The sequence below is a fragment of the Ahaetulla prasina genome, chromosome 5, assembly GCF_028640845.1.
Source record: "Ahaetulla prasina isolate Xishuangbanna chromosome 5, ASM2864084v1, whole genome shotgun sequence".
NCBI classification, from domain to species: Eukaryota; Metazoa; Chordata; class Lepidosauria; order Squamata; family Colubridae; genus Ahaetulla; species Ahaetulla prasina.
In genome coordinates this window covers 57,623,388-57,647,144 of record NC_080543.1, presented here as the reverse complement: position 1 = coordinate 57,647,144, position 23,757 = coordinate 57,623,388, and the positions used below count along the sequence as shown (strand labels likewise).

General features: G+C 35.4%; 1 protein-coding gene across 4 annotated transcripts in view; it reads right to left on the bottom strand.

Moving 5' to 3' along the window:
• Positions 1 to 23,257, bottom strand: part of DOP1B (DOP1 leucine zipper like protein B) — a 51,098-nt gene extending 27,841 nt beyond the window's left edge. The window contains exons 1-13 of one of the 4 annotated variants that reach the window (XM_058186864.1): positions 23,130 to 23,257; positions 17,069 to 17,238; positions 15,056 to 15,237; positions 14,287 to 14,457; positions 12,775 to 12,964; positions 8,869 to 8,967; positions 7,584 to 7,707; positions 7,100 to 7,209; positions 6,225 to 6,339; positions 4,538 to 4,658; positions 3,352 to 3,471; positions 1,524 to 1,623; positions 163 to 354 (exon numbers count right to left, since the gene is read on the bottom strand). In XM_058186864.1, coding sequence (XP_058042847.1) covers positions 163 to 354; positions 1,524 to 1,623; positions 3,352 to 3,471; positions 4,538 to 4,658; positions 6,225 to 6,339; positions 7,100 to 7,209; positions 7,584 to 7,707; positions 8,869 to 8,967; positions 12,775 to 12,964; positions 14,287 to 14,457; positions 15,056 to 15,237; positions 17,069 to 17,206 — 1,662 coding nt within the window. In that variant the 5' untranslated portion in view covers positions 17,207 to 17,238; positions 23,130 to 23,257. Of the gene's footprint in view, positions 1 to 162; positions 355 to 1,523; positions 1,624 to 3,351; positions 3,472 to 4,537; positions 4,659 to 6,224; positions 6,340 to 7,099; positions 7,210 to 7,583; positions 7,708 to 8,868; positions 8,968 to 12,774; positions 12,965 to 14,286; positions 14,458 to 15,055; positions 15,238 to 17,068; positions 17,239 to 23,027 lie in introns of all 4 variants that reach the window. The other 3 variants (XM_058186866.1, XM_058186865.1, XM_058186863.1) reach the window with 3 other exon arrangements.
• Positions 23,258 to 23,757: the final 500 nt, after the last annotated feature.

Below are 23,757 nucleotides of genomic sequence, written 5' to 3'. Positions count from 1 at the left end.
TCAATTATATAGAATGGGAAGGATTTGTGTTTGTGTTTTATTTTTATAGTTACAATGTACAATGAAGATGGCATTTAATTTTGTTGTATGAGGTGCAATGACTATAAAGTACACTTAACTTAAACTTATACAAAAATGGATCAGAAAAACATTAATACTTACAGAGTCTGAGCTTCCAGTTTCAGTACTCAGGTAGGCAGATGGCATTTGCACTTTACTAAGCACTTTAAAGCATGTTCTTAACACGTATGTGAGCTCTGATAAACTTAATACTTCCATGTTTTCAAGAAGACTTTGCACCATACAGCTAAGCATTTGTGGCAGATACAGAGACTGTACTTCAGAATAAAGTTCCTACAAAAACAAGGTGGTTTAAAAAGCACTTTAAAAAGACTTGATATTAAATCAAAATAAAATGAGAAAATAAAGTCAAGCCTTGAGAGTGGGACTGCATCAGCTCAGTAGATCTGGCAGCACTTTAGTATTGGCAAAAAAAGTAACAACTGTGTAATTGTTAGTTGTGAGTGCTCTGAAGCCAGTCAGACCTTGCTGAGTCCTAACATAATATGATGTTTTGGGATCCTGTGGAAGACTGTTCTTCAATTGGTTAATAGTTGGGAAGTAACCTTGGCACAGTATTATCATATTATAGCAACAATGCAAGAGTCATTACTAGGCATTCATTATTGTGGAATTAAATTCAATGTATCGGCTTTACTGTATATTTTAAAGAAATACATAAGCCAATACACATAGGTTTTGGCTGTCTCCCCATGAGTTTATCTGAATATTAAGACCTTCAAAAGTCCTTCTAGTTATTCCTGCTTGCAAAATCCCACTTGTTTGGCTAATGAAAATAAGATTTTTTCTTTTTATATTTTTCTCTTTTTTATTGAATATATATAAAAACAGTAAGATGCAGTAGGAAAAAATAAGAATAAAGTACATATCAATAAACAAAGGGTTTATAGATGTCATGGAGGGTATATTCTGCCATTTTTCCTGTCATTAATTATGAATAACTGAATATACTGTTTCAAAAGGCCAAAAAATTGCTATTAAATAATTAATATTAGTAACTATGATTAAAACAGTGTAAGTCAACAAATGAAATTATGAATTATAATAATTTCTGTCCACATTCCTAAAGATTATTCGATTTAGAAATGCTATAAAATTGAAGCAGAATGTTAGCATAGTGAAAACCAATTCTACAAACTAGAATAAATTTCAGCTGCAAGTGGTCTTTCTTATCTCAAGTTTTATGTTATTAGTTGATTAGCTGAATTGTTTTTAGTTTTATTCCTTTTTGCTGATTGCTACTTGTTTTGTAGAAAGACACGAAATGTTTTTATAAGTTAACATAGCATAGAAATATATTATGTCAAAAAATAACTAAATAGCTCCAGTGGAACTATACCCCTGCATAAAGACTTCCTTTGGCAAGTAGAACAGCTCTATACATATTGAGGAAATAATTCACATAAATGGCTTAAGAGACAAAATTAAACATTTTGACTTACCAATGGTATCACATCTAGAAGAAATACTGTTAGTGTGCAGATTTCCGAAATTGTTGCACCATTAGTTAGCAGTTGTGTCTGTGTGGATTTATTTTTGTCGCTGAAAAAAAAGGATGCCTTTTTTTTAAAAAAGCCTTTCATTCAAGTTTGGTCATAGTGCAATTTTCAATAGAAATGCAATTAAAAGCAGTAGCACTTAAAACATACATTGAACTGTTTATGTGGTTCTTCCAAAGACATTTTTAAAAACCCAACTTCTCTAGATATTATTCTTTTGTTTCTCAAATCAATCACTGTATTTTCTAAAACATAGTAGAAAGCATATTTTAGTAGATATTAGGTAACCTATGCTCTGTTGGGTCATTGTTTCATAGATATTTACTTATATAAACAGAAAATAATGACCCTGGGTGGGCAAAAACACAGTGGGTACAGGAGCAACTTCTGTTGCCTTACCCATTGAGCTTCCTTGTGGGAATTTTGCCGGGAACATCAAAAACTTCCTCCCCCCCTCCCCCCCCTCTCAATCAACAAAATGAGAAACTCCAACCAAAGGTTGAAGATTGTATTGAAACTGAACATAATAAGGAACAATTAACTAAAACAGAAAATGAACCTTTACGGAGAGACCAATGACAAATTGTCATTCACAGAAGGGAAAAAAACCTCAAACTCAGTCCAGTCTAGCCCTACTAGACCTAAACGATCAATTTCATAGCCTCTCCCTTGGGAAAAATGTGCAGACACCTGAAGAGGAGACATCATCAAGGATACCAATTCCAGAGGGGAAAAAAAGCCAGAGATGGGGCCACAGGTGGTATTTTCTTCTACTCCCAAGAAATAGGCATCCAACGAGGGAACACAGAACTTTTGAAGTAAACCACAGATGGTGTCACTGAGAGAACTTTGGAATCCCAGACTATGGTCTACAATACTTACATGAGGGGCTTCTGGAAGGGATGGGATACGTTTCACAATAATGCGGAAAATGTCACCAACTGTAACTGGCTGACTGACCACACTCAGCATGAAGTCCTGAATGTAACTAATTCTACATGGAGGGAAGCATGCAGTTCTATCTTAGCCAGTACTCATAAACATCTTCATAAAAGATTTAGATTTTGGGTAGAAGGGGAATTCATCAAATTTGCAGGTGATACTAATCTGGGAGGAATAGCCAGCACTTTAGAACAGTGATTCCCAATGTTTCTGGCTCTGCAGACTGGCAGCGCCAGTGGAATGGCAGGGGCAGGTGATAGTTTCACATGTGAACTCTTGTTTGCATTGCCTGATTCCCAATGGGCCGTGATCTAGTATTAGTCTGCAAACCAGGGGTTGAGGACCTCTGCTTTAGAAGATAGGCTCAAGGTTCAGAAGGATCTTGACTGGCTTGTACACTGTGCAATTCAGTGGTGAGACAGCAGTAAGTATGATAGGGATCTAGGAGTACCAGTAGTGTGGTGCAACTGCCAACCGCCCCCCCCAATGCTGTATCACCATGATGTTCTAGGCTGCATCAACAGATAATATCAAGGTTGGTACTACTTTATCCTGCACAGATAAGACTACAATTGGAATGCTTTGTCCAGTTTTGATTACCATGATATTAAAAATATGTTGAAAGTTTAGAAAGGGTGCAGAGATGAGCAACAAAGATTAAGTTGCAAAGGTAGTTGCCTGAGATGGTACTCTGAAATTTATTGGAAGTCAATGTGGCTTGCAAAGCAGTGATACTGCATGGTATTTGTATTCTGAATTTAAGATAAATTATTACTGTTCCCATATTGTTCTCTTATCTCCAAAGCAAAAATACAAGTTCTGTAACTACCTTAAGCAGTCCTCAATGCAACCAGTCATGTAATCCCACAGAAAATCTGTGTTTAAGGATGTGATCAACATGTTAGCTGTTTTAACAATCTCAGATGCATTCCTGTTTTCTTTTATTGCACTAAAAAGAGAATCAACAGTATTTAGTAAACATATGTAGAGGAAATATATTTTTAAAGTAAGGAATATTATGTTAATAATAAACAAACATATTTTAAGGTGATGGTACAAAACGTGTAACTAGGTATTCAGAAATGAAACTGAAAACTTAAGTTCATACCTGTCCTGAAATTTAAGTCTGAGTTATAGGATGGGACAAGTTTAGCACCGCTCTTTTCCAACATAAAAGAGCGGTGTTTCCAACATTCTTTTACATTCAAGCAGTATTATGGGATTTCATTTTAACTGATAGTCCCAAAGCTGTTTTTTCATGAAGCAATGGGACTTTCTGAAAGTTCCATTGCCTCTTGGAAAAGCACCTTTGGGACAACCATGACTAAGAATCTCCATAGACATTTTAACTGCTAATTCTGTAGCATTTTTCCAGGATATTAAAGAATCTCAATGTATTAAGATTACTGGGGATACACTCAGTTTCGATTAAATTGCTTTAAGCATGTGCAGTAGCAGTAGCCGTAACAGCTTTATGGATGAACTTGTCCAGATGAACTTGTTAAGCCATTATTACTTTTTTTGCCCTCAAGTCAGTATTGGTTCTTTGAGACTTCATGGACAAAACCAATCAGTTTGGTAACATGTTTAGCAATCATTTACTACTGTTTTCTTCTTTGAACTGAGAGAGAGTGACTGGTTCCAAATCACCTAGCTGACTTTATGACTGAGCAGAATTAGAATTCACAGTCTCCCAGTTTCTACTCCAATGCCTTTAGCCACTCTAACAAATTGGCTTTGTGTTAACATAGACAAATTCATATTTCTGATAGACTTTTGCAACTACTGATTTAGCAGAGACCCCCATAGAAAATCTCCTTTAACAGTAGAAACAGGACATTACTTTAGCTTGCAAAATGCTCAAATTACTTTCAAGGCATGTTTTGAAGAACTGGATACATGAAAATATGTAATTGTGATCAGAAATTTAGCAGCAGTATCCAGCAACCAGAAAAACATAAGCGATGTATAATTTATTTATTTAGCTACTTAAGTAAACAGAAAACGAACTATACCTTGTAAGGACATTCCCAGTTTGACTATAACTAAGTTTAAGATCAGAACCCAATGTTTCCTTGCAATATCTATAGAATGCTCTGATCACTTCAAGAAACAAGTCCGCAATGACTAGTGGGCCTACAATAAGGGAAATATAAAGGAATCCAATATTTAAAGACTTATTAACACATGTGAATAATCTTACTATAAAGTTATATTGATACAACAACTTCTTTGCAGTTCAGTGTATTATTACATACAGTAAATTTTAAGAGCATTGTTAGGATTTCACATATATGATTAGCAATGTGATTAGAACAGAATCTCAATATTCCACATATATCAGTTTTATGTTAACTATATTTATTTTGCAGAAGCAGCAGCTTCAGTTGATACATCAATTGAATTATGCAAGTGTTCGTTTTTTATGCTTTCATGAAGGAAATTTAATATCAGACTTCTGGTTTCTATGTACTTTTTCATTTGTTATGTCTGTTCTTAGACCAAGAAAATAGTCTATATTCTCTTAATTAAACAACTGGAAAGATCCTAGGCCTAAACCAGTGGTTCCCAACCTTCCTGGCTTGGTGGACTGGCAGCAGGGGGGAGAGGGATGATTCTGTGTAAGCAGCAGGCATGTGTGTGAGTGCATGCAACTCCATTTGTGTATGAGCTCCTGCCACTCATGCAAATGGAGCTTTGTGCATGAGCACCCACTGCTTGAGTAAGTGGAGCTGCGCACGCACACATGCTCGGCCACTGCTTGCACCGCCTAGTAGTGGGGCCATGATCCAGGGGTTGGGAACCCCTAGCCTAAACCATTTTCTCAAACAATGACAGATACCTAGCAGTAATTAAGTAAGATAGAATATGTTATGTCTCTGAATGAAGAGAGGAATATCAGAAAACAAGCTTTGGAGAGATGTATAGTATTTTACCGCAGATGGGGACTGCAGCCAAGAAATTAAAAGACACTTGCTCCTGGGGAGGAAAACTATGGCAAATCCAGACAGCTTTCTAAAAAGCAGAGACATCACCCTGCCAACAAAAGTGCGTATAGTCAAGGCTATGGTTTTCCCAGTTGCAATGTATGGCTGTGAAGGTTGGACCATAAGAGAGGCTGAGTGCCAAAGAATTGAGGCCTTTGAACTCTGGTGCTGGAGAAGACTCTTGCGAGTCCCTTGGACCGCAAGGCAAACAAACAAGTCAAGTCATAGAGGAGACCAACCCTTTAGAAGGCCAGATCCTGAAGATGAAAGTGAAATACTTTGGCCACCTAATGGGAAGGAAGGACTCACTGGAGAAGAGCCTAATGCTGGGAAAGATTGAGGGCAAAAGAAGAAGGGACGACTGAGATTGAGGTGGCTGGATGGAGTCACTGAAGCAGTAGGCGTGAGCTTAAATGGACTCCAGAGGATGGTAGAGGATAGACAGGCCTGGAGGAACGTTGTCCACGGGGTTGCGATGGGTCGGATATGACTTTGCAACTAACAACAACAACAAATAGTATTCTTTCCATGCTGTATTCAAATGAATTTAAGAAATACTGAAGAACATTGTATTTAGATAATGTTAACTTAAAACGATTGAGCAGCATTTATGTCAAGTAATAAACTATCAAATTCTTTTCAGTAGAAACCTATGTTTGTCCATAGTGTGATTTAGCACATTTAGTTCTTGAAGAAAAGTATCTCTTTCTCTTACCTATTTCAGGCTTGTCAAGTAGGCTTATGAGAATGCGGAATGGCTTCAAATATGCATGGTGCTGTTCTTCCAAGTCAGATTCTGAAAATTTCTGATGTAGTATTTTAATTAAACCCTATTAATCAAAGAAAAAAACACTGACCACTGTGCAAATTAGTTGTTCTCTGCCTTTTAAATAATTTTAGCTAATTTTTTATTAGTAATTTTTATTATTAAAAATCCAAAAAAATAATTTGAAAAATTCAACACTATTCTTAAAATGACACATGGCTAAAGTAATAATGCAGCACTCCTGTAGGAGAAGGAAAAGCACTTCATTTGAACTGAACTGAACTAAAATTTTAGGAAGAAAAAAGGACAATTGCAGTTAATTCAGCCCATATCAGAAAATCAACTGAAGATACTTTTACTCCTACTTTCCAGATTTCTCATCACTTTGATCTTGCTTTTTCAAACACTATTCCACTATACAGGTAGTCCTTAACTTACAATCACAATTAAGCCCAACCTTTCAGTTACTAAGTGAGACATTTGTTAAGTTAATTTTGTCCCATTTTACTACCTTTCATGCCATAGTTGTTAAGTGAACCACTGCAGTTGTTAAGTTAGTAACATGATTGTTAAGTGAATCTGGCTTCCCCATTGACTTTGCTTGTCAGAAGGTCACGAAAGGTAATCACATGACCCTGGGATACTGCAACTATCATAAATACGAGTCAGTTGCCAAGTGTCTAAATTTTCACTTTTTCATGTAAGATTCTAAAAGCTGGTATTATATAATAGTAGCCAGAACCAGTAGCAACAATTTATTAATCTAATATTAAACTGTCATCACTTAATGAAGTAATCCTTTAAAGAGTATAATATGGACCTACCTCTACTAAAAGTTCTTTGGAGTATTTTTCAAAAAAACTGTGGGCATAATCTTCTAAGGATGCATTAATAGATGACTCTGGTACAGAAGCCCTTCCCTTGATATCAGAACCTTAAAAAAAGATAATTGTAACAAGACAAAAAGTACATATAGCATTATAGTTTTAATTAATAAAACAAAATCACAGCAAAAGATGAACATTTCTTTTCCTATTGCTCCACTGCTATTTCTTGCCATTAGGATTGCATCAGTTATCTTCAACATAGCTCTGTTGCATTTGATATGCATTTGATATGCACATGATACTTCCCTTCCAGTGAAGTATTTTGAGGAGAGAGAGTAACAGATATTTCTTTGTAAGTATATAACTTAGATTACTGTACCACTATTTGAGATTTAATATCTCAACCCCTACCTTATTCTGAAAAATAATTCAGAATAATTAAAGAATGCAAAAATAATAACAATTATATGTGGTACCATACCTAGCAACCATGAATATAGCCTTCTGTTTAGTGACATATCTCTTCTTAAGAGAGTTTGTGCAGCTGCTGACAGAAGATGAACCACATCAGACCTATGCAGTGGAATAGCACTCTCATTTGGGTCCTAAACAAAGAATCAACAAGTCAGCTGAAAGCATGTCTTTTAACAAAAACTAAAGCACAGCAGAAAATGCAGAAGAAAACCACACAATACCAGCAACATTAAGAATATTATCATTCACACAATTCATACTCCAATACTGTACATAATTCACAATATGTAAAGAAATGTCTGAGAATCGTATTAGACAGTAGTAGGTTGCCTATAATCTATTGTTTTGTACCTGCCCCCATTAAGCTATTGATTTTTTGCAATATGTTACTATTGATTTTTTACAATATATTGCTATATTGCTTCCCATGAAGCCACATCTTGAAACAGTTTAGAAATATAAAAGTTGTTAAAATAAATGGATTAAAACAATAAGATATGTATTATTAAAAATAATACATTTTTCATTTTGTGTGGGGATGGCGGGTTGGAAAATGAGAACCAAACAAAATTATTCATTAGAATAAAAGCTACCTTGTTAGATTGGGCCAAGATTCATTTTAATCCATTGTTTTTCACAATAGCTAGCCAGTCAGTAGATTCCTCTCTCTCTCTATTATTTTTCTCAATTGGGCTTTGGAGAAATGCTACCTTCATTGTTGACTTGGACATAACAATGAATCAAGACTATCTCAAGTGGATATCACCAAAACCTGATGATTTGTTAAATTGAAGTCTCTCCAAATATATGTTCTTGATACCTTGATTTGTCTTAAATAGTAAACACCTAGTTATTGAACACAAATATACTTTGGAGTAACCTTACCAGGAATCTTCCATGATATTTTGTAAACAAAGGGAAATATGTACTGAGATAAATATTCAATCATCCAGGTCATGGTTGTCCCAAAGGTGCTTTTCAAAAAGCAACTGAACTTTCTTGTTTTTTTTTCCCCTTGAAAACATTTCACTTCTCATCCAAAAAGCTTCTTCAGTTCTGACTGAATGGTAGGGAATAGAAGAATTTATATTCTTTGCAATCACCTGATCATTAACACTCTGAAGGTTATCATTAGCACTCTGAGGCTACTTGGAGATTTATCTGTACCCTCAAGGTCACCTGAATCACAGTGCGTATTTATAGAAGCAAAGAAAAAACCCAAGAAAGTCCAATTGCCTTTTGAAAAGCACCTTTGGAAGCCAAGAATAATTGAATAAAAATAATTTGCTTACCAAAGAAGAATATAATGGGAAAAAGAAGAGAACCACTTCCAAAGTGTTTCTTTGTACAAGAACATTTGAATCCAGCATCGACACACAAATAGCTTGTATCTAGAAAAAAAGTGAAATAACATTTGATATAATAACCCCCAGTAGACTGATCATTTCCTTTTGCACTGTAGACTAGAACTTCATGACAAAAGTGTGGTAGGAATTTATTTTGAAAATCCAGTAGTTCTCAATTTTCAATCTCTTTCCACATTGTAATCAGAAAATTGATTAGCTTATATTCTGAATGGGGAAAAAAAGAGAAAACCTTTCCTCAGCTAATTCAAGACTAAGATGATGCAGGGATTTTTTTGTGGACTCCCTTTCCCAAATTATTTGTGGAATATGTCCATTGAAAAGGAATAATGCAACAATACCTTAAACTCAGAATAATGTTAAATTATTCAACAATTAATGACAAAATGATATGTTAGCAACTTTTTTTTAAAGAGCTGGCATACAATAAGAGGGGAGGTCAGATTTTTCAGAGTGGAGATAGTTTGTTAACAATCAAAACTTAACACACTTAATGTATTTGCTCACATTAGTATATTTGTTTATCTTATTTGCTTGCTGCCAACTCCAATCTGACTCATGATAGTGTATAACAACATATAAAGCTTCTACAATATAATGTAACAATAGATAATTAAATATCCTAGCAAGTAAAACTATGAAAATGATGCTATTAACATTCCACATCCACAACTACCAAAATTAGTAATATCTAAATAAATTCTCTCATGCAATAATTAATAAATCATTATGAACAATTTTATAAAGAATACTTACAAACTTCAAATAATCTCCTAATCATAAATATGAGACTGCATCGTTTCCTATATTCCTATTCCCACTTCCTAACAATGCAGAACTCTGAAGAGAGATTATCAATTATCACTTTGGGATAATTGTACTGAGAGATTGATTCAAAGTAGAGATGGTGGTCCTGAAGATACAATATATTGAGCTCAAATCCCCCTGCAGCACAGACTAGACTGAGCACAACCAAGCCCCCACCAACACAGGACACACCCCCAGCCAATCAGAGCACAGAAAAACCCCCATCCAATCAGAGCACAGCCAAGCTCCCACCCAATCAGTTCAAACCCCCACCAGCAGTTAAAAGGAAGAAACAGCTGCGATCACACATTGCTCCCAGAAGCACGAAGCTGAAGCCTGAAGATGACGAATGAGACTTCGTCGAAACGTCGCCAAGACACTTCCAATCTTACACGGGAGAAAACCCGAACAACCAAAGACCTATATATATATATATATATATATATATATATATATATATAGATATAGATATAGATATAGATATAGATATATATATAGATATAGATAGATATAGATATCTGACTTCATAGGTCAAAACCTGTAGCAGTTTGAATTACACTCGATAGAAACCTATTAGCAATCAGTGAAGAGTTTTTTTACAGGTAACATCTGTAAATTACTGAACTGAAGCATTTTGTACCAGTTGCAGCCCAAAGAATATGCGGCAGGCCCAGTACTAGAAAAGGCCATGATTAAAAGCTTCAGTCAAAGTTTCTGAATTTATGCTTGACAAACTTCTAAGAGACATTATTCTGGACATAAACTGAAACAACAATCACAATTCAAGGTAAAGTCCATTCAAAAGAACTAAGTTCCTCATGTAAACAGGTTGGTACGAATCCTTAAAAGTATAGTAATCTCTCTTTCACAAACCTGCTCCTTAATAATGGTTCATTATGTAAAATAACTGTATTCTCATTTTCAATAAACACAGTGTTCTTTAGCAAAAAAAGTATAAGCCAAGTTATATGTTATATCCAACATTCCCAATTAACAGTACTAGCAAATTTTGACACCTTTGTCCACATATTAGACATTTCAAAAGCCAAATTCCATCTTAATCCTATTCATTCTATGCAAGCTAGAGTAGTAATTCAGAGACTATTTTAAGCATCAACATAGTATTGCCCAGATTTCACCAAAACAGGAGGCATACCTACTAAAATATACTTAATATGCAAAAAGTCATAATGAACAAAGTTTGGAAGGATGAGACAGCTTTGTGCCAGGCAGGAAATGCACAGATTATAATTTTGTTTTTGCAAGAAATAGCTGAGAAATATGTGAAATATGTGAAAGAAATGTAACTATGTGTTTGTTGATTGTTGAGGAAAGTATATCAAGTGAATAAATTTGAATTATGGGATGTTTCCATGAATATGGATTGAAGGTTGATTGCCAAATGTATAAAAAAGATCAGATTATAATGGAAGCAAAGCACTCATAATGGCAAATGGTTTAACCCTGAGTAGGAAGTAAGGTAAGAATGCATTATAGCCCTTGCTTGTTTAATGCACTTACCATATTGGCAAATGTATAAAGAATGTATGATGACATTAAGGTGAAATTATCTGAGGATATCAATGTATGAATGCTTCTATCTGCAATATTATCAAGTTGCTGATTGAAAACCTGAATGATTTACTTAAAAGTTATACAAACTGTATGATGCAACAAAGAATATGAAATATATAATTATTATGTCAAAACCAATGTTTGTCAGACAAAATGAATTGAATAATTGCAAATGGCACATAAATGTGAAAATCAAGATAAACTAGATGAATTTGTGTTCTTTGTTAACATGTTTACTAAATATGTTAAAACGGATGAAGGAATTTTAAGCTACCAGAAATACGACAGCAGTATGTGGTTTACTGTATGTAATGAATAATTAAAATAGAACAAGGAATGAACTTAAAATTGTTGGGTATAACAGCATACTTCCTCCCATTCTATTACATCGAAATAATAGATCAATATGGTAGGAGAAACATAATAGATTGTAATAGGAATGGCTATTTCTTGTTTTTAACCAGATGGGCATCTTAATTAGGGTCAGGAAGAAAGGGATGCTGAAATAATATGGACTGAATACAGAATTAAGTGATCATTATCAAAGAATGCTGCAGTGATTTGGTTATATGCAGTGATTTGGAACTATGAGAATCAAATCACAAGACAAATATATGAAGTGACAGAAAAAGAAAGTTGTGCTTGTATAGAAGTGAGCGAAGTGAAAAATCAATAAAAATGGTATTGTATGAAGTGACCTATGGATGTGGTAGCAACAAGGATAGAATGATATTCAGAAATGTAGTGCATGAGGATGATATAAACTAAATGCAATTAATTTTTCTCTTTTTCCTTTTCTGTGCTTCTTTGGCTTATTATATATTATTTCTCTTCTATGCTGCCCATAATGTTGCTTACAGAAAGGGAATATTATGATGGGCGGGCATATGAATGTATTCTCCTTCTCCATATTACATAAATAGTTACACAAGGGCTTACGCATTCTTGAACACTGAATTAATATTTAAATTTTACACAACCCTCCATAGAATGCAATCGAGGGGACTAATTAGCATGATGGTTATGGACAGAACATTCAAATTGTAACTTGAGTAATAAACTTAATTTTAATGAATATGCATTTGCTATGCATTGCACAGAAAATGGAAAATTTCCCTCCAGTTGCATTAGTTGCCTTATAAAAGGCTTTCTTTTCAAAGCAGTTAAAGGAAGAAGCACTTCTACCAGAATATATTATCCTAATGCATGTTTCATAGGGATTCAATTATTTATTTATATGATTTATAAAGCTTTCCATCTCATAACAGTGACCTTGATATATACATAGGTATGTTACTGCCAACTAACAGTGAGCTAAGAAAATAATGAAAATGCAAGAATTGAAGAGAGTTATATTTCTTCCCAAAGTGTATGATTTTATCTGCAATTTTCCATTTTTCTTCATTATTTATTTATCATATAAAATCATATAAAATTTGTTATTTAACCTACTGTGAGATTAGGATCAGTCCCCATCATATAATTCTGCTGCTTTCCAGGTATTGCTCTGTTGATATGACTGACAACAAAAAGGGAAGCAGGTAGTCTTACAGAAGGGCTAACCAAGACACTGGCCCACAAGGCAGAATAGAACACTTCTTTTCCAATTACAAGGGACAACTTCACAAGCAAAGCATCAGTCCTGTAAAACAAGAAAAGAGATTATGCAGTTACAAAATTAAAAAAAATTAATTTGGTACATGCTGATGTTGAAATCTATACTATACATATTAAATAATGTATTTTCCCAATGTTTGGAAAAATAGAAAAATTCCTAAGAAAAAAGAAGAGACCTCTAAACTACAGCTGCTCCACATTGAAGATATAGGCTTTCACTTCAAATCTAAGATTGATTTATAAGACCTTTACATAGAAAAGGTCATATAAGAATTTTCTGAGAACTCTGAAAACAGATATTTCATCTAAATGAAGTAGATCCTTTTAAGTCTTGTTTTCAGCCTAATGTTATGATGGAAACTATCTGAAATAGCCAGAGTGGTTATGGATTTGTAGGATCAGGCCTGGTCAGGTGGAGGATAATAACCATTTTAGTTTTTCTGGATCTCTTAAAAGTTCTTTGGTATTAATAACCATATTGTTATGGGATGGAAATTGTGTAATTATTCTTGTTCCAAGGAAGGGAGAAAATTGATAATCTCTTTGCTTTATACTTATACCCACAGGCTTCCATTTTGTTCTCTAAACTATTCAACAACTTCATGAACCTTGTAGATGAACAATCTTAGATTTAGGTTGAAGAATCATCAGTATTTGGATCTACTGGCGTCAGTTTCTACTATTGGGTTTTAACCCCTAAACTACTATACATGTGAAAAGCTACATGGAAGAGAACTGAATCTTAATCTATTGATTTTTTTTTGCTGAGTGAAGCTTTTAATTGATTAGTCATAGCTTGCTTGATGTTGAGTTAGTATACTGAATAAATCTAGCTACAGTTGATTATAACCCATGGTGTGAATACAGATTTCTGGTTCATTTATAAACTATATGTTTAAAAGGTTCCATTTTCAATTTTTCTTCATCATGACTGCAACTTACGGTCTGTTGCATATGTTACTTAGTGTAACCTTTAACTTTTTTGCTTTGCTTTTTTCTTCAAAAAGGCAGAGTATAAGATTTGAAATATAAAATACTTGGTTGAGAATGATTATAAATGATGAACTGAAAATGTTTTCTGGTTTGGATCAGAACTTTTCTAGTGGAAAGACAGCTCCCAAGAATTTTATTCTAGCATATACCAGGAAAAACCTGATTGTCTGCACTGAAGCTTCTGCTTAATACACGGCCCTGACCAAATAAAAGAAGAGTATGCAGTACTGCATTCCTGGCTTTATTTTTGGTAGCTCATCTTCCCCTGGACTAATTCCCACTGTAGGTCTGGAATGAAAAGAGAGTTAAAATGTATTTATTATTTTAATTTTTTATGTGAAAGAAATGCTTTACCTGTCATAGAATTCTGACCCTTCCTCCAAACCAGGCAAAAGGCCAATCAAGAAGGCCTGAAGACTGGGCAGGAGAGATTTCTGAAGTGGGAGAAAATAATTTTCATACAAATCGAGCAAGACGGGTTTCACTGACAGTGCTGCAACTCCAAGCAATGGAAAAAGGCCTGAACTGGAGAGACACAGAGAGGGATAGTGAAAATTCAATCTCTGCCTGTTAACTTGCATACTGAATTATAAACATATTATGAGGACAAGCTGCAAGAAATCTGTCCTCCCCTTTTCGAGAACCCTGGAAGTTTTGTAATTAAAATATATACAATAGATAGATAGATAGATAGATAGATAGATAGATAGATAGATAGATAGATAGATAGATAGATAGATTTTAATTGCAAAATGTTCTGATCCACAAACCCAGGGAATTTATGGTTCATTAGTGCTATTTCTCAAAACTAGTCTATTATGGTTGATTAAGCTGGCCTTTTCATCAAGCTCATAGTTACATTAACCATAATTAAAATTCAAGCAAAGCTATAATTAAAAGAGATCTGGTGTTTTCTAAATAGCCAAAGCTGAAGGAAGTGGGGCAATTGGTGTTTGTATTGCTAAAGCAATAGTATATTCCTCCATACTAAGCATGGTTTAACCTTATACACTAATTAATAAAGATTCCTCAAAGCAATTAACACTAGCTGGACCTTACTTAGAAGATAAGTCGAAAGAGGACTTGTCAATAAAATGAGGTTTTAAAAATCCCCAAACTTTACCTGTAGAGAAATAAGTCCTTTGCAAGCCATTTTGTTCCAATAATTTTAAATATTACTTCATAGGACTCCAGTGCTTTTATATGCACTCCACTAGGTAATGCTGGGTGTAAACACTGGGACAATCTTTTACTGATAATCAAGCGTCTTGGTAAAAGGGAATACTTCAAATTACTTTGAAGAGCCTGTAAAATAATTAAGTAAGAATTACATATTAAATTTAAATTGGTATGAATTAGGAACCAAATTGTAGTTATATTTTTATTTTAGTGAAAATGCAGAGATTTTCTTTAACAGAGTTCCAGAGATCTTTATAAAAACTGTTCACAAAACCCATGGATGTATTTTGGAAATCTCTAAATTTATTATTTAATATATCACTTCACCAGATTAAATCCCTAAACCAATTATAAGATTTTAGAAATAACAACTTTTGTCAAATAAACCAGCAAGAACAAATACTGCAACTGTCAGGAATGCCTACCTACCTGGTGAACATTTTTAAATATCATAATGACCTGCAGAAAATAGCTACTCTCACATATCTGAAAAGGGTGGGATGGGAGAGGTTGAGAAAAGTTTTTAAAAACACAAACACAACAGGCTAGCTACAACATAAGAAATATATTGTTTTCTTTCTCTGCAGGGGTAGAAAACACTGCACTGAAACTATTATAAAAAAAATATTACAGAGCTCTCTTTTAGTAGTTACTAAAATAATGATTCGTTCTCCAGTCAAGTAAGTATTGAAATATTTATGACTGGTGTTGATATAAAGAAGTACAAAGAGAGCATATATTTTTGAACCTAACTTGTCATTATACCTGGGCACCGCATTCACCTAGACTTGTTAATTTTCTAAAGAAACCAACAGAATTAGTTACAATCCCATACAAAGTAGCTTCCTGAGGAATTTTTTTGCCAGCAACACTAACAAAAATAAATATAATTTGAAAAAGAAAACCGTCATACAGTATATAAGAAAGCTTCATTTTTAGAATTGAAATTACATTGGAAGAAAATAAACATATATGGAAAATATACAATGAAATGTTCTTTGACAATGAAACAACAAAATCTGAAATAAAATATAAGTATGATGTCTACGTGTAGCCTAAAAATATTGAAGAAACCAAAAGATCTTTAAATGACGATCCAATATACTCATTCAAGAGGTAGAAAAACAGGAGCTCTCACTTTAATCTCACTGTACTTAGTACTGGAAAGGATCATCCAAATATATACACTAAAAACCAACAATTTCCCAATAATAATATTTATGAATGGTAAACGTCATTCTCTTTTTAGACTTCATTCTCTTATGTACACATGATTTCCTACAGACAAAAAGGTTTTCGAGTATTTGAAAAATATTCCTTCATTGTACTTGAAATAATCTAATACAGAGAAAGCTGGGATCTGATTTTTGTGAATGTTCTCTGTTTTAAACTAGTTGAACAGCTATTAGCCTCTTTATTATTATTTATTATAGGAGATATTTTATTGTAGATTTTTAGTATTGTACTTGTTCAGTTGCTAAGTCATGTTGGACTCTTTGTGACCCCACACACCACAGCACGCCAGCCCCCTCCTCCTCCACTATCTCTCGGACTTTGCCCAAATTCATGTTCTTCGTGTTGAGGCCACTATCTAACCATCTTATCTTCTGTCATCCCCTTCTCCTTTTGCCTTCAATCTTTCCCAACATCAGGGTCTTTTCAATGAGTTCTCTCATTAGATGGCTAAAGTATTTGAGCTTCAGCTTTAGTATCTAGCCTTCCAAAGAACAATCAGAATTGATTTCTTTGAGGATTGACTGATTTGATCTTCTTGAAGTCCAACATCACAATTCAAAAAATGTGAATTTTTCGACTTTAGCCTTTCTTATAATCCAACTTTCATAGCTATTCATCACTATTGGAATATATTGCACTAAAATACCTTACATAGAAGATATTGCTACTTTCTTAACATCTTATTAAAAAAACTTATAATTGAAAAAGACAGATACTACACCTTGTTGAGTTTCCCAAGAGAAGATATGAGATCTGCCCATTCACTTGAAGATTCAAAGTTCCTCAAAGCTTTATCAATTGCTGAAGAATAATTTCTGTACCTATAATCGCCAAGCAACTCCTGCTCTTCTGGATCCATTTTAAATGATCATATCAAAATGCTCTGAGGAACTAAAAGCAAACCTTTGATAAGTTTATTTCTTATATATATATATGTCTGTAAATATTTTAAATAAAAACAATAAACTTACACTCAGCATAAAATGCTAAACAAAGAAAACCACTCAAGGACCACAGCTTTGGTGTGCTGTAGTTCAATATTCAGAGTACTCAATATATGTAAATATTGTTCATTTTACTTTCATATGAAATTGTAGAATTGAGACCAACTCATACTCAATATTAAATTGATATTATCTATATAAACATAAAAACACATTTATATAAATAAATGCATATTTTATTTTCTAGCTATGTTTTATTTTTGTAAATATCCAGAAGAAAGAGATGATTTTAGTAAACTAATTTTCACTAAATTGAATGTATTTTATTTCATGGATTATATATAAGCAATAAACAATTTCTTCCTGCATTAACAACCAAATTAATGATTAACTTAAAGAAAATCACATGAAATATCAATACCAAAAGTTTATATCTTAGATTAAGAGAGTACAACATATAATTACTTAAGAAAGTATCAGTTACATCTTCCTTACGTGAATTTTAGGAAAATACATTTTAAATCAATACAATGTATCAGGGAGACCTCTTATTTCTTTTCATAGCTTGAATGAATTATTGTCACCTTCTAGGCCTGGCACTGAGACTTGATTGGATGAGGGAATGCAATTAAAAATGGAATACATAGATTTGGTGATATCAATTGATTGCAACGATATGTTAAATATCTGGATAACTTCAAAAACTTCTTTGAATTCAGACAATTACAGGGAAATTATTTACTACATACTGCTCCCTTGTTATAACAATTTCATTGGTTGCCAGTTGATTTCCAGACCAAATTCTGGAATAAAATTTCTTGAAGGGGTAGCTTTTCCAACATATTCTTCAGGAAAGGCTGTTCTTTCTCTACTTGACAGAAAAATAATAACGAATATTCATCCAAGTACTGAATGACCTACTAATAATCCAGGATCTTAGAGAAGCTGGCCAAGTCTGTTCTTTTCTATTGGCAATCCTGCTTGGTCAGTCTCTTTGTCTTTGAGATGACATTCATGAGTGATGGGTTTTTATTGCTGTTTTTATATGTTGTTGATATTCTTTTGATAACAATTGTTTTTATTAGTGGTTCTTACATTGCAATCGTACAATATTATTATTAAATACTCTATTATGAAATAATGAGGTAAATTTTTACATAGCAACTACTATCGCTATCATTACCATGCCTCAAAACACAGCAGAGTTAGAAATGTTATAACTAATAAAATAGTTAAGCTTTCAAAGATTTCAGAGCTTTTTGAAGTGGGATGGCTATAATAAACTAGTACATAATAATGTGAGATATATTCTTCATCTATTTCTATAAAATACCTTGTTTGAATGTTTTACATATAAAATATCTATTTTCCTAGCAATATGAAAAATAGATTAGCAATAATATCAAGGTATCCATTTTTATCAATTGTATTACTATTTGATACTCTGAAACCATTTTCTCATTTCAGCATTGCTAGAAGCCAGGCAATATCCTGATTTGGATTTTTTGCTCAATCTGCAGCATTACCACTGTAAAAGGGATTACACATTACGGACTGTGGTATTACACACATTTGCAGTTCATGACTAAAAGAAAGCATCACATACTTAACTCAATATGTGAATATGTACACTTTACATTTAGCATTCTAGCATTCTGTCTCTCTGACATAATTTATTTTTTGCCACATGAAATGTAATGTATGGAATAAGCAATATTCATATTTTAATTACTCGACTGTAATCCCCGTATAGCTTTTCAAAAGTTTTACTTTTGAAACTGTAGGTATATCTCTATAAAAAGGTTTTTATATCTGAACACATAAATATACAACTACTATAAATAAGAACATCCAGGTAACGGCAATTGGAAAGGCAATTATCTAAGACCATGTTTTTCAACCTTGGCAACTTTAAGTTGTGCAGACGTCAACTCCCAGGATTCCCCAAACAGCAGAGAGTACATGCATATGCTAGATTGGGTTTTAGAAGCTGCTGGGAATCCTGAATTTCTTACTCCAAATTAGTTTGAAATCTTAAAAATGAGAATTGATTCCAGCTATCCTACATAGATTCAATAGAGAATCCTCAGATCTAATGGTGTATATCTAAGTAGATGTTATGAATGGTACACCTACCTTTCTTGTTTCTACTTTCTACTCTGATTGCTGTAGGTGTTAATTTGTCTGAGTGCAGTAGATTTATAAATGCAGTAGAATGATTGGATGGATTTATGTCCAGTAATTACTATTTAAAACTAGAAACCACAAAATTATTCCCCAGGTACATTGATAATAATGGAACTTTTTTTAATGGAAGGACAGCAAACTCAATTAAGAACCTAGAATTAAGAATGTTTAAAATTTTTGTTCAATTAAACTAAAATATATTTAGTGAATAATTAGGCCCACCTTTTAATGCCTTTGAGAAGGCAACAAAATATGAGCACTATTGTATTCTCAAATACCAATAATTGGAATTGAGGGGCATATAGTCTTCAATTTTGAAAGTAATATATATCCATTGCAAAGACTAGCCAATTTCTTTCATGGATCTGTCTAATCCAAACATATGTTTCTGGAACTACATGCTTCAGTGAGAAAACACATAATACTGATAAAAAATGAAGTGGATTGGTCAAGCTTGTAAAAAAATTCCAGTCATAAATTGGCTAGCCCTGCAGGTTCCAACGTTGTTTCTCAAACTTTTCTGCTGTTAGGGATTGTTCATCAGGTGGGCTCTATAGCCCTTTACCAGAGTACATGATCCTGCTTCCAGGAAAGTGATAAGCCTGAGTGATCAACTATAGGCTTATTACTGTCCTGGAAACAGGATCATATACTCTAGCAAAAAACTGAACATTCCATCTGATGAGCAACCCCTAAAACCGTGATGGTGAACCTATGGTACACGTGCCACAGATGGCATGTGTAGCCATATCAGTAGGCACGCGAGTTCAACTTTGACACACACACCAGCCAGCTGATTTTCGGGCCTTCTGGGCCTACCAGAAGTAGGGAAGCAGGTTGTTTCCTGCCTCCAGAGGGCCTGGATGGTGGTGGGGAAGGCCCGTTTTTCACACTCACCTGGCTCCAGAGCCTCTCTATGAGTCTGGGTGGGGCGAAAACTGCCTCCCCCCCCCGAGGCCCTCCGGAGGCCAGAAATGATCCATTTACCAACTTTTGGTTGGACAGAAAGTGACTTTTTTGCTGTCCCCAGCCTCCAGAGCCTCTTCAGGAGTCTCTGGAGGCTGGGGACAGTAAAAATCATCCTGTCCAACCGGAAGTTGGTAAACGGGCCGTTTCTGGTCTCCAGAGGGATGGGGAAGGCCTTTTCGTGCCCCCCCCAAGACTCATAGAGAGGCTCTGGAGCCAGGTGTGAGAGAAAAATGGGCCTACCGGACCATTGCGTGCCAGGAGGGGGGGCGGATAGTCACATGCGTGGGGGCGGGGCACATAAAATTATGGGTGTGGACATGTGCATGCATGACCCCCCCCCTCCTGGCACACGATGGCAAAAAGGTTAGCTATCACTGCCCTAAAAGCATAAAGTTTGATAAATAATGATGGAACTTACCTTTAATTTAGTTTAGTATCCTGCTATTATAAAAATATGTTGGCTTACTTTATGATATTGATAGTTTTTGCATTCTAAAAAATGAAGCTCTACATACTTGGTAAACACAGGTAGTCCTCAAGTTATTTATTAAATTTCTATGCTGCCTGTCTCACTAATACAGTGACTTTGGGCAGCTTACAATATTAAAAAAAGTTAAAAGATGCTAAACACAATTAAGAATAAAAACATTAAAAGCAAGTTGGGCAGCTTGGGGGGTTGAGAATCTTCTCTACCCCATCCATCATCCCCAATGTAGCAGCCAAGTGGCAGACCCAAATTTTAAGACTCTTCTGAAAAGAGTGTAGGAATGGATCTCACATGAGGGTAGGGACCACAGCAGAAAACCTATGACCACAGTTGGACTGGCACTTCTGTTGCTAAGTAATCTGGTCATTAAGTAAATCATTATATGACTGCCTAAATTTGCACCCTTTTTGCCATGGTTGTTAAGTGAATCACACGGCCACTAAGCAAATCTGGTTTAACCCACTGACTTTGTTAGAAACCAACTGGGAGGGTCACAAATGGTGATCGTGTGACCCACTGGTGGGTTCTTCTAACCAGTTTTACCACTGGTTTGCATCGCACACGCGCTTTGCGCATGCCAAAATTGCATTTCATGCAAATGCATTGAGTAAAAAAATAGCTGAGGCATGGCAATCCACTCTTCTGCGCCCTACAGCTGAGCTAAAAACAAAGGAATAAAGGTAGGTATAGCGTGGGGGCGGGCAGGCCCAGATGATGTTAGGAGCGAACCGGTTCGCTCTCATATCAAGATTTCCACTACTGGCTCTCCCAAACCATGGAGAACCAGTAGCAACCCACCACTAAAATGTGTAACCCTAAAATGCCACAACCCTCATAAATACATTTTGGTTGCCAAGTACCAAAATCAAGTGGCTCCAGGGATGCTGCAACAGTAGAAATGTGAAGACAGGTCAAAAGTTTCTTTTTTAGCACCACTATAACTTTGAACAGTTGAGGATGATATTACCCTATTTATTTGCAAGATAACTTACCTACTTTTATATTAAATTTTAAAAAGATGCCCCAAAATCAACGTTCTCTTTTAGCAGATGAACACTATAACATGAAAAGTCACAACTGATAGAATTTGTTGATTTTCATGACAATTAAAACACTTAATCGGAGAATTGATGCACACTATCCACTTATTTTGTGTGACTGATGGAAAAACAAATTAATTCCAGCTTGTCCATCCCACTGCATATGCAACAATCTTGGATTTAGCTATTTAATGATGGCAAAAACTAAGAAGAAATGGAAGACTATTCTGAACTATTTTTTTTTAAAAAAGATATAGAATGCTGCTTTAAAATAGAGGTTTTGGTTAAAGGCAGAAGTGCTATTTCATGAATAATAGCAGACCAATAATTTAACATCTAGATAGTATTGCAATGTATTTTCTTTGCCAGCTTTAGTCCATTTTGCTTACACCCAGGAAACAGTGATGCGTTGCCCTACGGAAATCACATGGAAATCACATCGTCCAAATGGAATTGAGCAGCTTTTTTCCTTTAAACGACTTTAAACCTTTTTAAAGGCAGTGGTAATAAATTATGCAGCTAACAATGGTGTGTACATAAGGCAAAGAAGATTAAAAACAACAACAATCCTCCCGTGATGCAATAAAAGCTTTCCTCTCCTTGCTGTTTACAGGCTGCTGCTACCTACAAAGCAAACAAAACCCAACAGCTGTTACATAGACAAACCGATCTCAAGCAGCTGGTACCAGAGCAGCGTCAGGAGGCATCGTGTATAATCTCGGAAATCACCGGACGCACCAACCCGTGGAGCCAAAGAACAAAAGGCAAGACATGGAAAGGTATATTATACATATGGTTGCAATAACCTGGACGATTTTCTGAGCTCAGATTTAGAAAAGGGGCGTCACAAACCTCCTTCCTCGCCCAGTTGTTATGTCCTCTGTTGCAACTGGCAAGGATTGAGATAACATCTGCTCCCATAAAGGGAAGTAACGCTTCGGACCGAGGGCGACGTGTTTTACCGGAACGAGAAGGTGGGGGGGGGATTTGCTTAGTAGAGGAAAGGGCTCTGTGTGTGAAAGGAACGCGAGCGGGGAGAATCCAGCCTCTCACCTCGCTACTAAACCTCGCAGCCGCCTTTGCAGAAAAAGGAAGAGGAGCAAATGGCACCTTCTGCAATTTCCCCAAGTCAGCCCAGTTTTCTTTCCGACTCACCGTCCGAAAAGGGTCGCCGTTGCTGCTCTTTCTACAGCTGCTCCTCTTGCAGGGGCGACGTGTCCGTGTCCCACGGCTGGGCGGGACTGAGGCAACAGCCGGAAAATACTGTAAATGGGAGGGAGCGGGGGCGGGGGGGGGAGGAGGAGGAAAAAGCGGAGTACAGTACGGAACGGCGCGTCTCAAGGGTGGCTGGATTTGGGAACGTCACGCTTCTCTTTCTCTCTTCCGCGGCCAGGTTGGGGAAATACCATTTTTCAGGAGAGGCGAGGAGATGGTGGTTACGGATGGAACGTTATCTTTGAAAGGTCGTAAGGAAATTTCTTACACGTGTATTCGTTCCGATTCCTAATTTAACGATGCGAAGACCGACTCGCTTTTGCGGTTGGTCACAAAGACGCTCCGACCCTCCCCGGAAAAATGGTACATTCGTAGAGCCTGTCTCTGGGCTTTTTCGTTAGATTCCATCTACTGTCGGAATTGGAGACTGCAACAGATTTGTGAAAAGTTGTTTTGATAGAACTGCGGTAGTGTTTGAAGTCAGATCTCGATAGGTGGGGTTGAAAGTATCGACCTGTATGATTCGAGATTCCCTAAACACAGCTGATTTACTTCCGGTGGCACATTG